Below are 17395 nucleotides of genomic sequence, written 5' to 3'. Positions count from 1 at the left end.
AGCAGTATTTAATTCTGTACATTTTCTGAGACTGATATAACAGCCTGTGCGAGATGAATTTTCTATAACTCCTCTAATACGAACAACACGTGCAATATAGAGGTCCTAATCCTAAATAAATGTCTGTTTGTGAAAACAAAGAAGTGCAAAGTAAGGATTTGTAATCCTGATAGATGACTCCTTGTGAAAAAATTTGCAAAGTTAAGAGTTGGAAATCCTTAATGAATGACTCCAAAAACAATGTTCAAGTGTTCTGATCCTTTAACACGCCTGTTATGCTAGAATACTTCTCTGACTTCAGATCTGTCTATCATCCACTTCCAAGAATAAGAAATTGTGAGGCTTTCAAACTTGTGACAACAATCACAAATCCCTAGCAAGGATGCTGTGAACCTCAAGGAACCTATATTCTAAGCCAGTGGTTTTTAACATTTCGGCATAGACTTATGGGGGTCCATGATGCCTAATTAGGGAGTCTGCAATTATTTAAAAATGTAAATAATATTAGCAGATTAATAAAGTATATAGACATAAAAAGCAACATGTATATTTGAAAGGTTTAAATCTCTTTGTAAACGTGAAGGAATGTAAAACTTGAGGGTAAAATGAAGTTGGTATCCTTAGCTGGATTCGTGGGAGCAGCCTAGTTATAGCAAAGGGCAGTATGGATGACTGGTGATCTCAATTGAAGCACTAGTGTGCGCTGATAAAAAGACACCATGCTCTAGGAACACAAAAGATGAACTGATATGTTGTAGTCTAGCATATTACTTGGTCTTTTAGAAATAAAACCAAATTTTGAAAATCTCTATCATCCCATTTAAAATAAAATTGTTGATTTTTGTATATTTTTTGTTTGTGAATTAAATAACCTATTTCATAAATTGTGTGTTTATGTGATGTACTTGTTTCTGTAGTTTTGTATATTGTTTTGAGGTTCACATCATAAAACTTGCTTAGGCTAGTGTCCCAATAGAGATCCACAGGGGGTCCACATCTGTCAAAGCGTTCAGAACTCCTGCTCTAAATATTCAAGATGAACGTCACCATTTGCAAGTCTTGTGAGAGTCTTGTGACTTTGTGGTATATGTAGTCTTTCTGATCTTTACTCATCTTTAGCAGCGTGTGTCCATCGTAGATTTGAAGCCTCTTTCCAGGCAGTGCCCACTCTGTGCACCCTGCACCTTTTGTGCTCCTAAAGACAAGTATGGTCAAGAGGTTCAGATTTACCATTATAATTGGCACATTTGTAGCATATTGTATGAACATATGATATTTGCTGACTATTGTTTGCTTTTATGTTGTAGGATGAAGCTGTATCATTAAAAAATGCTCTACTTGTTAGTACTTTGGGAATACGTACCTATTGAAACACCATGAAGCATTTAATTTTCACTGCTATGATTTTGGCCAAATCAGTGATTATGGATGAACTGACGTCTGTAATTGCCAATACTTTCCAACAGTGGAAACGGACATTTGAAGCATTTAATTGAGATGCAGTAAATACTTGCAAAATAAATGTAACCAAACCTCATTATTTAAAGAAATAAATTATAAGGGTTTGGCTGAATTAAGACACGTTATTAAATTCTATTGAGTTTGACATGTAGAATGATATGATGCATAATTGAATAATGGATGTAATGTATTGATTCATAGTCCCAAATGAAAAGAAGCAAAGCCAACTGCTGGGAGTTCATGGGGCTATGGACTATGGGCCTGATTTAGAGTTTGGCAGAGGGGCTACTCCGTCACAATGGTGATGAATATCCTCTCCGACGAATTATAAATCCTATGGGACCGTTCTGACGGCGTAAACCCTCTGCCAAACTAAATCAGGCCCTATGTCTCTAATAATATGTCACTTCTGTACAGTGATCTAAAGCTACACGAATATAGCGCTCTTCCGTCCTCCTTTTCAGTACATGTGCAGCACCAGACAGAGAAGTTCTGCTCAGTGATCTTTGCTTTTGTTTGACGATCATGCATTGTCAATTCTTAGCTTAAATGTTACAGCAATCTTGGGGAACAATAAACAACATACATGTATAATAAACTGAATCCCTCTTCCTGGATTTCACAGACCTTGATACCTCGATGCCGTTGATCCTCCTACTGAATGAAGAATATGATATGGCTGACCTTTAATGTAATGGGGTACCTGTTGGTTGTATGAAGTCATAGAATGTAAACAAATGGGCTCTAGACAGGTATAATGGAATGTCCTGCAGTCCCAGTTTACTGTTTTTCAAGGTAACGCAAGGCACTCCTATTATACGTTACAGGACAGTGAGGAACCTGGCATCAACTGGTAGCCATACCTCCTTTCTGTTTACATGCAGTTTACATCTCTGCCTCATAACAGTTTCCCTGAAGTTCTTCTAAGCAGTCCAAGTCCATGTCACTGCGTGGTTCAAAGCAGCGTTTGATTATCCTGCTATGTCAAACGTGCCTATGTTTTGGGGCAATTAATCAAAATATGTATCTTGGACCATCTTCCACAAATGGTGACAAAATTACTACTTACCTAATTACTACTGTCTTACCAGCTGGAAATCATTTTGTATCAATATGTTAAACCAATTCAGTAATGTGTATGAATATCCACTATAGAAGATATAGGGCACGTGAAGGCAATTCATCATATCTGAAACTGGTTCCAGGAATACATTATTTCTGAATGCCCTCCCATCGTTAGATAAAAATAAACAGCAAGAGTTCCAGGTACATGTTAGAGCAGATGAACAGTTAAATTGTTAACATTTTACAATTTCCCTACCTAGATAGAGCACAGATAATTAGAAGTACAGCTGAAACTGATTTTATCAATGAAAGCAGATGGGGAAGTCCGAAAGGGAAAGAGTAGAGTCCATGGGTTTCTCTGGCCTTGCCTTTCTTCCAGGTTGTGCACCATAGATCAGGAACAGACGAAAGTAGGGGCATGGGCTCTTCATGCAGGTACAATCTCATTAGACTAGCCCTACACGTTCATTGTATAGCATAATAATATTCATCTTGGGGTGCTTTCTAGCTCCACGGAGAGTATGAAGACTTGAGGCCTTTTTAAGAAACTAGAAGAAACGAAGCAACAGTAGCAAAAAATAAGAAAAAAATCAAAAACACAAGAATGTGTATTCTTTAAATGATTATTGTTACAGTATGACTTCTATTAATATTGCAAATATCACATTGATGTAGGTGTTCAGAACAACACGAAGACAACAATGAGGCTGGGACACTAGTCAGAGCTCTTTGCAGACTGGGCAACATATGGGCCACCTACACAAACACACACACACACCTGCCCATTTAGAGTGAATGCTGTTCATGGGTGACGGAGGGTATGTCTGTGCCTACAGTAACATGGGTAAGCGAAGGAGAGTCCTGGGAATCCTATTGGTGAGAAACGCTGTAAAATAGAGCAGCCCTATTAGAGTGGTGGCTGGCCACATTAACTTGCTCAGAGCTCTAGGCATTTTTGCATACAGGCAGAAGAATATCACATATCTACCAGTTTAATGTGTGTTCTTACAAGTGACCAAGGACCTACGGACAACATGTGTCTGCGCGTATTGGGGGCGAGTCCAGATATTCTAGAGGCAGTGAGTAACTAAAGTGCATTAAACAGGGGAGCCATGTTAAAGTAAACAGGGAACACCATTTTATTAAGGGACAGCGCTAGAGAAAAGCAAATCACTGGAAAATGTGGGCGCAATAGTTGTCTTGTTTATTTATTAAATAAATATGAATATATGTACTTATTTATGGAATTTACATTTGGTATTTTGAGTCCTAATTTTCACGTCTCATTTTTATGGTTTTTTTGTCCAGGATTCCGCTAGATAGTGTGTTTTCTATTCAAAATACAAAGGTATTTTAGTAATAAAAAATATAAATAATAATAATAACGATAACAAAAGGTGTGAAGTATAAAGCTCAGTTGTTGTTTTTAAAGAGAAACAAAAAAGGATTTCACTGATCCTCTCATCTGTGACACCAGGAAGCTTGCGATTCATAGGTTACTTGATTTTATGAAAATTAAGGTAAAAAATAAATATTATTTCGGAGAAGCTTCTATAGTCTGTGAGGGAGTATCAGAAAAAGAAAATTAAAGAAAGGTATCACAGCAACGTGCAACTAATTATGTTCAGTGCATGTAAATATTAATAGGTTGCATAGTAATCTGCATTTTGGTTGAAAGTGATCTGTGTAGCACTCAAATTAAATGCTTTTGTGCCGAATTCATTGCATCGTGATTTCAGTCTGAGATTTTACCGATTTAAGAAAGTGTTTTTAGGAGTTTGTTATTCCTCATCTTCTTGTGGTGGTTTGAAACGTTTCTAAGCTTTAGACATTTAAAGTCTAGACAAAGTCTATGTGAACGAATTATTATGCATGCGCTGAGGAGACATGCTTCAAACAGGTTGGTGTGTAATTTTGGCGATGCTTAAGCATGATGTTAAGTGCAGAAGAGATGTAAAACATTTTTATTTTTTTTAGCCTTTTAGCCTGCAGTTACCATTAAGGAAGATGCTACTCCTTGTGTTGGATATGACTGATAGAGTATGTAGTTATACGTTTTGTCAATGTGGATGGATGCTCTAAACGTGGCAAATCTTTGTCTCCGCTTAAATTTCAGGTGAAGTATAAAGGTTTAAGACTGATAGATGCTTTACAGTTTCGCCTTACCAATTTTCCGTGCCAAGGAGAATTTAAGGAAGGGTAGGAGGTGGGCAGTTAGTAAATTAGTGATTAGTGAGGTTAATGGGATACTGAGGGTTGATGTAGAAGGCTGTGGGAAGTAAGATGTTGGAACATCCAGGATCTTTGTGAGCATTAGAAGGAAATCCAGTCCAGGACAGTCTCACTCAGCTTCTGTAGAAAAGGGGGGTGGGGAGTGAGCTCAGAGTTGGATCAAAGGTGCACAAGTAGGTGGAAGACCATTTCATTTGAGTCTGTTGCCTTCTGCAAATTGCTCCTGATGGCAATCAGTGCAGCTTCTGTCCCTCTGTCACATTGGAATCCTATGTGATGATCCTAGACCACGTTACTTTCTTTAAATAAACCAGATCTGAATGAAAGCAGGTCTTTTAATGTGTTTGCTGAACAGTCCATTGGGTAAAAGTTCAAAAAGGTGTAGAGTTTGATTGATTAATATTTAATATCCTCTTGGTAAACTTGATGTAATGGATGTTGAGATTTTTGGGTATTAGGATTGGTTTTATATCTAACAATACTAAGCTTCTGTGTCTAAAATATACATGTTTCACACATTAGAAAAGTATTTTCTGACCAGAACATTGAGTGATGAATGTATGTGTTACATAAACCAGATATACCAAATAAGGGTGAAAGATAAAGCAATTTAGAAGGGTATATTGCCAATTGATTTCCAAACTACGCCAGTTTTTCCTATATATAAAAAAAAAAAAAAATAATCCAAAATATTTTTCTTCTTCAAGAGAATTTCTTGAATGTATCCCTCTAAGAGTACTTTTTGGAGACAATTTGGAATATTCAGCAAAGGCTATGGTGAGATCTCTGGCTGGATCATTGGTGGTGGTGGAAAGGTGGATACTCCTGAAAACGTGTGGGGGCAGTGGTCAACTGGACGATTCACTAGGTTTTCTAGCCCAGTGAGTCCCTTGAGTCCCCTGAGGTTGCTAGGGAATAATCGCTTGAAGGATGTCATTTGTCATTGGGCCAAGCATGGCACTGTAGGTAGGGGGCAAGGCAACCTGGATTGCTAGACAATTTGCATATGAGATCCTTTTCAAGAGACTTGTCTTTTGATCTGAAGTAATCTGCTAGTCCATCTCAGAGGGGCTTGTGAGTGAGTGAGGGATCCTAAATTGTTGCAGTCTGGTTTACAGAATTCTGAAATGATTTTATGGAGGACTTTGAATGGCCAAGATACCACAAGAGTAGTGTAGTCTCTTTTCTTTCTGTTTTTTTAGCTCTTTGAGTGTTGCCTGAGGCGGAGTTTATCATTTAGGTAATTCGGTCTTTATATATGTCTTTCAAAGGTCCTCTATTTTCTGTTCATTGGTTTTACACCTTAGTAGAGCTTGGCTATTTTAGGTAGGTATTGTAGCCATGTGGAGCTATTGAGAGGTATGAAGATGGTGAAACTGGGCAGATGCTAGACACTGGGTGGACAAATAGGTGCATAAGGGGAAGGACGATGCACATAGTTTGATTGAATGCATGGACATAAAATGAGTAACTGCATGGATCAAAACACCCATTCACTTTCAGTTATAAAGAACACCCATTGGCATGCCATTGCTTGTTTTTTTTTTTTCTTGCCTCTTGACCACCTTCACCTCTTCTTTCAAGTTCATTTGTTGTATGTGTTGGTTTGGATATTGGCACGTGGTAGTTGCAATAGTTAACTGGGCCATCCATCTGCTCTTTCCAAAGTTAGATTGATGTGGCACGTGGAACCCTTTTTAAATCAGTGTAGTGTATAAGTAAATTTCAAAAACCTTTATTTAATATAGATGTTCTAGAATACTGATTTTGTAATTATTAATAAGGCTCTCAGAAATGTTCGTAATGTGCTATACTGCTCCGAGTAGAAATTTTCACAGAACATTAACTAACATTGTAATACTGGTTTTCTACTTTTTAAAACAATGACTGATATTCTTTCCTGGCATCGGTTCTTTTTGCATCGATTTCTTCCTAGTGACCATCTTCTAAAGGTTATCTACATATCTGATTATTGTTCGGAACCTAGACGCTGTTTTTGTGAGGGCAAGGATGGGTTATATTGCTCCATAGCTGTTGGCAAAAAACTGCTGCTTGGCTTGACAGAAAGTAAAGCAGTAAGCAAAGCCATTGACAAATATTGCTTTTGTTAAGGGGAGTGCTTTTGTAAAGGCATGTTGCATCCGTAGGTGCAAGGATTTTGCTGTAAACCTGTTAGCGCTTTCAAGCTTTGTGGCAGATCGACACACACTCTTGCACCGTCCCAGGCTATGAAGAAAAGTTAGCAATATTTCTACAGCACTAAGGGTGCTTGGAGATCAGTTTGGGCACAGAATTCACTCCCCTCTTGCATGGGTTTGAAGTAGGTGCGAGAGGACTTTAGCAGCGATGAAACAAGAGGATGTTCAGGAGGCAGGATCTTCTAAGGGTTGCTGGACTGAGCTAAGTGGAAACCCCGAGCAGACAGAAGATGCAGCTGAGTGGAGAGGCATGGCAGATCGGGGAGACACAGCTGAACGGAGAGGCACAGCTGAGCAGACAGAGAGAGGCAGTGGAGAAAGCTGAGTGGACTCTGAAAAGCAGGCGCTGGGAGGCCAAAGAGAGATGTGTTGGAGGTAGAAGTGTTCAAACGTTGTATATTGACAGCAGGATGCTGTGTTCTGAGTGGGTCCACCAGAGATACAGCAAAACCTACACACATTCTCTCTAGTTTCTGCCCTCCAACTGTGATTCTCTTCTCTAGCCCTACTGAATTCTCGCTTTGGTGGCGTGGCTGTGATTCTTTGGTAAGCCCCACAAATTTGATCTGCATTAGGCTTTACAATTGGCTGAGCCCTGCATATCATGCTTCCCTTCTTTACTTTTGTAGGTTAACCTTTTCGGCAAAGGTATGCTCCTTGAATTTCAACTTTAAGCCCTAGAGGGCAAGTGCTTACCTCACTACGAAGAAACCAGCGGTGCATGCCGGATAAATGGATCTTAGCTCAGTGGAGAAGCCCTCGTCGTTGTCTTTGGGGGCTGTGGGGGTGTTGGAGGGTGAGGCAGTGAGGCTTATAGCTTTTGAGACTTACCGGCCTTTGGCCATAGTGCTCAATAAGCACAGAACATATGCCCCCAACCCCCTGGACCATATGCAAGGAGTTGTAATGGTTCCAGGTGGTAGATGGAGAAGAGTTTGAATCAGCTTCTCTTCTGATGCAGTAGAAAATGCCTGATTAGTAATCTGGTCTGAAATGGTTCCATGCTTCTTCAAGTTTCACCTGTGTGATACCCAGCGGCTTAATTATTTTTGGTTTACTGAATGAAAAGCAGCCCTGTTTCAAAATTTTCCAAGACTTACCTTACTTATCTGGTAATTCTAATGTGTAGTTCATGAAGCGACTGGAAAATGAAGGAGAATTGTGCCTGTATCTGAAACACATTTCTGGAATAACGTCAGCTAATCATTCCAGAGTTGTAGGCTCCAAGCATTTGGTAAAAAGGGGCATTGTGGAAAAAACAGATGTCTCTGTTCTGCCAGCTTCAGTTTTACATCACGGTGAGAATTGTCTACGTTTCATTGTAGAACTTTTTTAATGAGTATTTTGAACAACTGTTGATGTAAAGGTTGATTTGGAAATGATCTGTTACTTATTTTAAGGTTTAGTACAAACAGTTGAGTGTTTCTAATTTTGACACTCATCTCCCCCTAAGCTTGGTGACGGGAAAGCCCCATGTGTTTCTGTGCCTCCATGCTTCAATTTAGTTACTAATTTAAATTCAGCCCAAATTTATATTTATCTATGAAAGTTTTAATTTATCAGCAGTTCACCAGTTTCCTAGAAAGGTTGGATAGGTGTATCCAAAATGTACTCAGGCAGGTAATTCCTTTCTGATTTCCCAAGATATAGCCAGTGGCTGAAGTATCCATGCTTAGTATGTTATCCTTAATGCAGACTACATTACTAGATATGTTGAAGGCTTTGTTTCCAGTGAGTACCCAACAAGCCAAACACATTTAATTACCTGAGAGTATTAGAGCAGGGTTTGATTACAGACCTTAGAGGGATTCAAGGGCGTGTTTGGATTTTTCACATTCCAAAATGGGTTTCGGCGATAAGCAATCAGCTGAACCTCAAAACACCTTCATCTCCCAATACCCAGCTCGAACTTACAAATGTGGCGAAAGGTCTGGCAAGAATTAGGGTACTTTTGAAGTTTAATCACTCTAAACCATATTACAGAAAAGGTTGAAGAAGTGTATCTCTTAGAAAACTCTCATTAGTGACTAACATTGGAAATAAGACAACAAATCAGTTCAAATAATCCTCAAAAATTCTATGTTCACAACTCTCAAATCACAGTAGAAAGGTCTCTGCTTCACCCATTCAGAACAATGTCTCTCAACCATCTAGATCAGTGATTCTTAACCTGTGGTCTGGGGATCCTTGAGGGTCCACAAAGCCTACTCATTTCTTATAAAATGAAATTATATTAACAGATTAATAAAGTATGTATAAAAAATATGTAAAATTGCCAATTTTTAAACGTTCTGAAAATGTGAAGGAATTTGAATTGGAGGATAAAAATTAAGTTAGTATCCTCAGGTTGATTCTTTGGAGTAGGGCAAGTGACTCAAACAGAATCTAGTATGGCAGATGAGTGGTCTCAATTGAATTTAGAAAGTCTCTAACCTTTCCATTAAAATTACATTTTTGAGGTGTGCTTCCACCCACCTTCTGTTTAAAAAGGCCCCCTTGAGCAGATGAGCTGATGGCCTCTGGTTGATGCACCCGTGTGCCAGTAAGTGATGCTGAGACCTGAGAAGACTTTGGCAGTGTTTCCAGCAACCCCAGAAAGAAACAAGTCTGCTGCTCTCTGCTGATAAAGGACTAAATCCAGAAACATGTCTCTTGAGATAAAAGGTGTTTTGGGACTCCCCATTTTAATCTGCTCCTGCTTGACAAATCACCCCAAAACTTTCAACACAGCAGCTGATGTGAGTGGCAAACTAGTTTTGCGAGTTTCATGAAGATTCGTCAAACAGTGCAAAAGTTATAGGCAAAATAAAAAATGCTTTTCCTGTGTAATGTAGGCCCTAACTATTATTTCGACAGTAGGTATTATATGTGTATGTGTGTGTATTTGTTTATAATTATATTCACTGAAAAAACAAAGGTTACAGGGACGTTATAGTTAGACTCCCATTTTAAACGTACAAAACGATAAAAATTCTCCTGTTATAGTTATAGTTATCTCAAGTAACTATAACTTGCGCTCTAAGGTAATTATTACTCGTGCCCCTGCTATGCACAGTTTTTTCAGCAAATATTTTGCGCAAATTTAGCGTTGATATTATCAATGATGTTATCAAAGATGTCATGAGTGCCGTAATTTGTGGGGTAATTAGCAGTGCATGGCGAGAGCGTGAGTTGGAGTTACCTTAGAGCATGAGTTATAGTTACTTGAGATAACTCTAACTGTGACAGGTGAATTTCCGTGGTTTTGGTTGTTTAAAATGTGCGCCTAAATATAACATCCTTGTAACCTTAGTTATTTTCAGTGAACTTCTATGTTTTTTTTAACGTATAGTTATTTTAATTACTATACGTTAATCCAGCCACCGCCGAGCACGGTCTTAGGCTGTGTGCAGCGGTGGTGTTCGCAGGACCTGGCCATACAACAACCCAACCACACTCTGCGCATGGCCTTTGGTCGTGCGCAGCACGAGTTGGCCACATGGCCCCAGCAGGCCAACTCCTATAATCACCCATCCCCATGTGCAGAGCAGGTTGGCCCCAACCCCGCAACATGCACAGCCGAACAGTCTGTCTCTCTTTGTGAGAATGGGTGGGAGGAGGTGTCCCTGGGTGTGAGAGTGTCTGTCTGGGTGTAATAGTGGGTGCATGTGGGTCTGAGTGGTTCTGTGAGTGGGTGCATGAGGGTTTGAGTGGGTCTGTGAGTGGGTGTGTCAGTGTCTGTGTGGGTCTGTGAGTGGGCGCATTAGTGTTAGTGGGTCTGAAAGTGGGTGTGGGAGTCTATAAGTGGGTCGGAATTGGTGAATGAGTGTCTGAGTCGGAGTGTGAGTGGGTGCCTGCATCTGAGTACATGTATGAGTGAATGAATTAGTGTATGAATGAGTGTGAATTTAAAAAATATATATATTTTTTGGTTATTCGTGATTAATATGGAGTAATCTCGATTAATCATGACTATCACACATGGTGAAGGAAAATCATTTACAACCATAATTTGACCCTCAAACACCCCCATATCAATCTCCTGGGGTCAGGGTACCTCCACCGTGACCCCCCCCGTAACATAAAATGGCGGCTGCAACTTTCTGTTCAGATTGTGACGAGCTAATTACAGTACTACTGAACGGAGTTACACCAAATAACCAAAAGCACAATCTGCATACCGAAACCTAGCTTTCTGCCAATTGTGGTGTAATTCCTTCCAGTGATTTGGGCTGTAGCCTTGATCAGAGGTCCTATGGAAATAGGACATGGGAAACACAACTTTTTTGAGCAGCCCCCTCCCCACCCTCACCCCTCTTTTTCTTGGCCCTCGCTTGACGGTTCACCCAGAAATTTTCTGCGCCAACAGGAATCACTGGGCCACTTCAGTATCAGGATCCTTCAGTAAAAATTGTGCAATTCACATTTTTGCAAGCAGCCCATTCTCCTAAAGAACAAAATTCCTAGCTAATCCACCGGCAAGAACGTGATGCATCAAACGTTGTAGTCCAAATCAAGGATTTGGACAGCATATTGTTCAAATTTTCTGCCTTGTATTATAGGTCTGAGACAAATGCCTGTTGCTGCAGGTCCGCCACTACTTTCATGTATCGTAAGAAGTGACCTGAAATCTAACAGGATTCTTGGACAGCAAAGTTCCTACATGATCTAATGTTCAGGTTACGAAACAACCAAAACTGCCTCAAAGGTTTTGGGATCTTGCTGATGCAATTAATGCAGCAACGATTCCTCCAATTTACTGCATAGTTTACATTGCTTACTCATGTCCATTTCGGCATCCATACTAGTAGCATGGGGGTGTGGAATTTATTAAAATATGTACTTGTCCATCGGTAACAAATTAGTGCCGCAATCTCATTATATAAGAGTTCTAACAATAGCCTCTTTGATTATGCCAGGGCTGATACTATAGTAGGGCTTGAATACTGGCAATGTCCTTATTTTTCCAGCAGTCCACAGATCTGTATAGTGAGGGTGGAGGAATCATTAAGCAATTGTATTGTTCCACCGGTCGTCAGATCTACGTAGTGAGGGTGGGGGAATCAGTAAACAATAGTTCCAGGACTGGAATGGCCTTTTGAGTCTGTGCAAACCTACTAACTTTCAGATTTTCGCATGAACACATCTACACATGCATATTTGCTTGTGCTAAAATACAGTTCACAATTTGTCTAGGAGTATGATTTCCTGGCCTATTTCTGTCAATTCATGTGAATTCAGGAAATAAGCAAATCTGCAGTTATGCAAAGACATGTACCATGGGTTCACTTTTATGATTTTCCATAAGAATGATGCCTTTAATTAGGTCTGGCTTTAACCAAGACCTTTTTGTTTTTATTAAAATTCTATTTCTTTCTCTATATATCTTTCGGCTGGCTTCACTGTGAATTATAGCAAGGAGCATATTGGCACACAAAGTAGTGGCAATGTGTGCTTTTGAGACCAAACAATAATTTTGCTTTTTGACAATGTTTGTTAGAATGGTGAGGGCATGGCAGCTCCCACAACAATAAAGTTTTACAAAAGGCATGTCAAAACAAGACACACATTGGCAAAATCAAACGACTGACCACCAATGTCAGACCTATAGGCTTTGCCAATACCTGTTTATTTTCATGTTTCCTATAATCTTGTCGAAACTCGTTCGTGATTTTCCATTATAAATATTTTTGGGAAACACTGGCTTGCATCAACAAATTTTACTAAATGATGCTTCTCAGAAATGGTTCCTAAACCTCACAGTAGTTTAGCAAAAGTTGTTTTCCCAGTTGCATTTTCTGAAAGAAAATAATTATAAATCTTGCTTTCAAGCTTCTGCAGATATTTGCATCTAATCAGAGAGCATTCTGGGAGCATTATACGTAGCGTCATAGTCTTAAATTTTCTGAGTGTGTGCACATTTCTTTTACTGGAACCATATCAAGTAGTGCAGTCCGAGCTTACAACATTTATTTAGAGCGCTCATCCTAATAAAGGCTTTGCATCAATGAACCATAAATACAAGTTTGAACAGCATTAATGTAGGAGCATAAATACTATCTCAACTGCAGACAGTTCCCATGCTTGTAAACCAACAGCCAAAATGGCTTGTGTGCTGCAGGAAATTGGGGCAACTTGTCCAAAAGACACAATAAATATGAAAACTTGTTTTCCTTGACCCCATTCAATATGTCATGGGCGTTGGGCTATTGGAATTCCACACCCCTGGCAGCTCTTTAGGGATATCAAACCACATTGCAGCATCATGAGATTATTTTGTGCCTTGTTGGAAAGAGTCAAACTCAAATAACCTGGAAGGAAACCTGGAGTGTAAAGATCAGTAGCCCAACTGACTTAAGTCCCGTAGGTCTTAGGCCATCACTAATGCTTTTGCTTTTTCATGAACAATTTTGCTATCGAATTTTTGGGGACGTTTGCAGTAATAAGGTTTTCCACATTCAGCATTTGGATGGACTTTATCAAGAAAGACCCCCATTCAGAGTTTGGCTCCTGTATTTTCCTCCACAAAAGTTGTTTCAGTTTACTGGTTTTCGCTGTTTTTCATTTTAAGCAATATGATAATCATTTAACATGCAACATCAGGTTTGCTCATAGAGGTTAAATTCTAGCCTAATTTGTGCTTGACTCGCTCAGTCTGGGAGAGCAAACAAGTATCTGTATTGCAAATATTGCTTTTTGTCCAAGAATTCAAATAATTGATCTTTAAACATTATGGCTTCATGCAAGATGGCGTGCATCACTTTGCATCTCACAACTGTTAGAAGTACTTGCAGGTTTGGGCTGGCCAAGTTCTTTTTTAGATGTCCCATTGCACAGATTAAATGCTTAGCAGATGCCTTTAGGGCTTCTTCCTGTGCTCTTGTCTCACTCATTTTATCCAGGTGCACACCCAGGTATTTAAAGCTTTTCTCTCTGTAGGTGCTGAGCCCCTTTTTGGATCAGTTTCCTGCCGAATACCACTATTTTCTTTACATTGATTTGATGGCATTAAGTGTGCAGAAGTGTGCAAGAATTTCGAGTGATCTCTGTAAGCATACTTGAGTGAGATGCAGGATGACCATATCGTCTGCATATTGAAGTATTTGAACTTTCTGACTTACCAAGAGAGGAGGGCATGATCTAGGCCTGACAAAGTTGCTTTCTAAGTCTGCCATATAAAGCTTAAATAGTAAGAGTGCAAGTATGCATCCTTGTTTAAGACTGTAATGATTTTCTCAGAAGTGGGCCAGTTTGATGCCAATTTGATTGTTACGGATGTCTCAGTACACAGTAACTCAATTGCTTTCATTAGTCAAGGGGCAATCTCACAGCTATTTAACTTTGCCCAAAGCCTTCCTCTTCAGACATTGTCAAAAGCTTTTGTAACATCAATAAATGCTGTGTATGGTGGCAGAGATTTTAGACGAGAGGCATCCTTTATTAAACGAAACAAGATCAACAAATTATCCTCAATGTGGCAATGTCTTTAAAACCCATATTGAAATCATGGGATCAATTGTTTTTCAGTAGCCCAAGATACCTCACTAAGCAATCAGGCATAGGATTTTCCCTCTGCGTCCAGTAATACTATCATACAGTAACTACTTAGTGATAGCTGGCTCCCATTCTTATGCACTGGTACCTGTGCTTGTGCGGCAACAGTCAGCATAAACAGACGTTAAAATCGGTCCCCACAAGGAGTGGTCTGATTTTGGGAGGGCAGCAGGCAATCAATTTGGACCCGAGACACCAGTCCCTCTTAGGTTACTTAGCGTCTTGCTGACTTTTCTTTTGCTAGGCCACTGATTGCTTGCTTTAGGATATATTTAATCTCTTACGGGAGACTCCTCCCTTTCCGATGTCAGTAGTGGATTCTCGCAGGCCACAAGATCCAATCATTTTACAAAGCCCTTTAATGTGTCTGTTACTTGGCGATTCTTTTCCCTCCACTCTAAAGGTTTTTCTAACAACACATTCTCTCTCCCATTTGTAAATGTTGGTGACCTTGTTGCCAAAGGTAGGGGATCCAGTTTGTATAATTGTTGAATATATTATTTCTACTATTTTGGCAAGATGTTGCAATTTGTGGGTTTTTCACCTCGAGTAAGTTTAACAAGACCCCAAAATTTCCTCTGTCGTCTTGAATTGATGGCTGCAAGGAGTCTGGCCCAATTTATTTTCTTTTTTTTTTATAGCCCATCTTTGCTTTACATAAATTAACCTCGCAACTCCCCAGGTGTTGCCTATGGATAACTAAAGACCAAGGTGTACCCCTCCATTTTTCAAAGATGTGTTCTTCCTGCTACTAAGTAGCTCATTAATAAAATATCTAATGTTTGTATTCATTTTGCAGGACTTTATATATTTTTTTAAATCTAACATGCACGATGACTTCGGCATGGAAGTGCAATTGCTTATATTTTGTGAAACCAACACGTCAGGGAGGGGATACCTAACATATCCTATGGTATTCTTGGCCAGCTGCTAAAGCGATGTGTCTGGCAAAGTCAAAGATGTACTTAATCAGTCCAGATTTTATAAAAACAAATGTTTTTAATTATAAATATACTCACGTAGGTTTAGTTGTAGATTTGCTGTAAATGTACAGTGTGTGTAATTTATCAAAAACTTGAAGGTACTCCTGGGAAACTGCTGGTGTCACATATTTTCAGGAGGTTTCATATTTGGAACTTACGTAAATGTAATGGGTGTAAATACTTAGTACATTTGCATGAAACATACTTCTTTTTTGCTCGACCCTTGCACTGGAACCTCAAAAAACAACATTTATAGGTTATCAGTTAGAGATTCCTTCAAATATTAATTTGATGCTCCAACCATATAATAAAGTCTGTCTGTAGGTAAAGCGTGTTGGACGGGTCTGTAAGTGGTTACCAAGTCATGTATGTTATTTGCTAAAGTGAAACTAGTAGCTGGAAGTGTGTTTGGCTATAGAGATAAATAATTACTTTACACCCTTCAATGGTGGTTTTGGTCGTCTGTCTTATCCATGCTTGCTTGTGTCATCAGTTACTGTTTTCAAGTCAGTTAGCTTTATTTTTCACCCATTTTTGGCTATGCCAATAGAGTTATGGTCGCTAGGTGATGGGGTTGGGGTTAGTAGGGTGTTCAGTGGATGCATGCTAAATCCTATGCTCCTCCTGTTCTGTGACGCCATGCAGGCTTGTGGTTGGGGCTGCTATGTTTTTGGTCTGTGGAACTTTGCTACCCTGTGAATTTGGCTCTGTCTGTTGAAGCCAGACACATAATTGCAAGTCAGTTTGGATGAGAGTTGTGCCCCCTGAATTCTTGATACTGCTTGTGTGTGTTTTCAAATACTGAGTGTGAGTCACGCAAAAAAGTGACTTGTGATTTAATGTATACATGTTGTCTGCATAGCCACAGTAATATCTGAGCATTGTAGCGTGCTCATTGACACGCTGAGCTTGAATATTTTATGATCACTATGACATTTCTAGATGATTGCTATTACCTCTGGACATTGTGATATCAAGGATCAGTACCATTAACTGCAAATATGTTTCTATTCTCAGCAAATGCCATGTACATGGGAAGCCAGGAAATGGTGAAGGTATTGGATAGAGACAACCTGACTATTAAGCAACATCTAAAGAAGGTAACATCCAACTTAGTAATGTATAAGTGAGTTTTTAGCCTTCATGGAACAGTTTATAAATGTGTATTTTATTTTCATAGTTGTATTGTACAAAATATACCTGATACATGTCTTTAGACAAAGCTAGATATTCATAAAATTAAAAATAATATTTAAAATATTTTTGTACTCTATGAATGAATGTGTATACATGACACTTTAACCAAGGTGACATCACACTTTATTCAGAAAAGCCATTCCTTTAGTCCCCCCGCATCTCTTAATAAAGTTGACTGATGGTCTAATACCAGCCAGATAAACACAGTGGCACTCGCCTCTGTGCAGATACGGTTCAGCCGCATTTTACATTGACGGGCATTTTTTTGCAATATCTTTGGACCCCATGGGCATATTTACAGCAGATTTGTCACTCCCTTATCATAGGGAGCAAAGATCTGGCATACTAAATTTCATTCAGATTTGTGGGGATATCCCATTTTTGTTCTTAAATGACCTTTTGCTAACTTCGCCTGAAACGTGGCACGAAAGTAGCCCTTCACTCAGAATTTTTACTCAGCATGCTTTAGTTGATTTGGTGTAAATTTGTTCAATAGTTTGTGACATATTAGCGTTTGAAAAGTGTACTGGGTCAGTTTGAAAGGGCTACACTTTTGTATGTCTTTGTCATTTGATATTGTGATTGACGAAATCTTGATTTCTGTCAATCATATTTGAATTTTTGAAAACTTTGATTGGCTGTTCAAAGGAATCCATTTTTTTCCTGCAAGCTTGAAAATCCCAATATGTCGAAATTACAACGTTAGCACAGTGGAATAAATGTACA

General features: G+C 39.2%; 1 protein-coding gene across 2 annotated transcripts in view; it reads left to right on the top strand.

Moving 5' to 3' along the window:
- Positions 1 to 17395, top strand: part of LDAH (lipid droplet associated hydrolase) — a 711314-nt gene that overhangs the window by 617790 nt on the left and 76129 nt on the right. For both annotated transcript variants that reach the window (XM_069236004.1, XM_069236005.1), the window contains exon 6: positions 16490 to 16572. In XM_069236004.1, coding sequence (XP_069092105.1) covers positions 16490 to 16572 — 83 coding nt within the window. The remainder of the gene's footprint in view (positions 1 to 16489; positions 16573 to 17395) is intronic.

The sequence above is a fragment of the Pleurodeles waltl genome, chromosome 5, assembly GCF_031143425.1.
Source record: "Pleurodeles waltl isolate 20211129_DDA chromosome 5, aPleWal1.hap1.20221129, whole genome shotgun sequence".
In the NCBI taxonomy this organism is placed as follows: domain Eukaryota; kingdom Metazoa; phylum Chordata; class Amphibia; order Caudata; family Salamandridae; genus Pleurodeles; species Pleurodeles waltl.
Note: the sequence above shows the minus strand (reverse complement) of the source record. Positions and strands in the feature narration are given on the sequence as shown.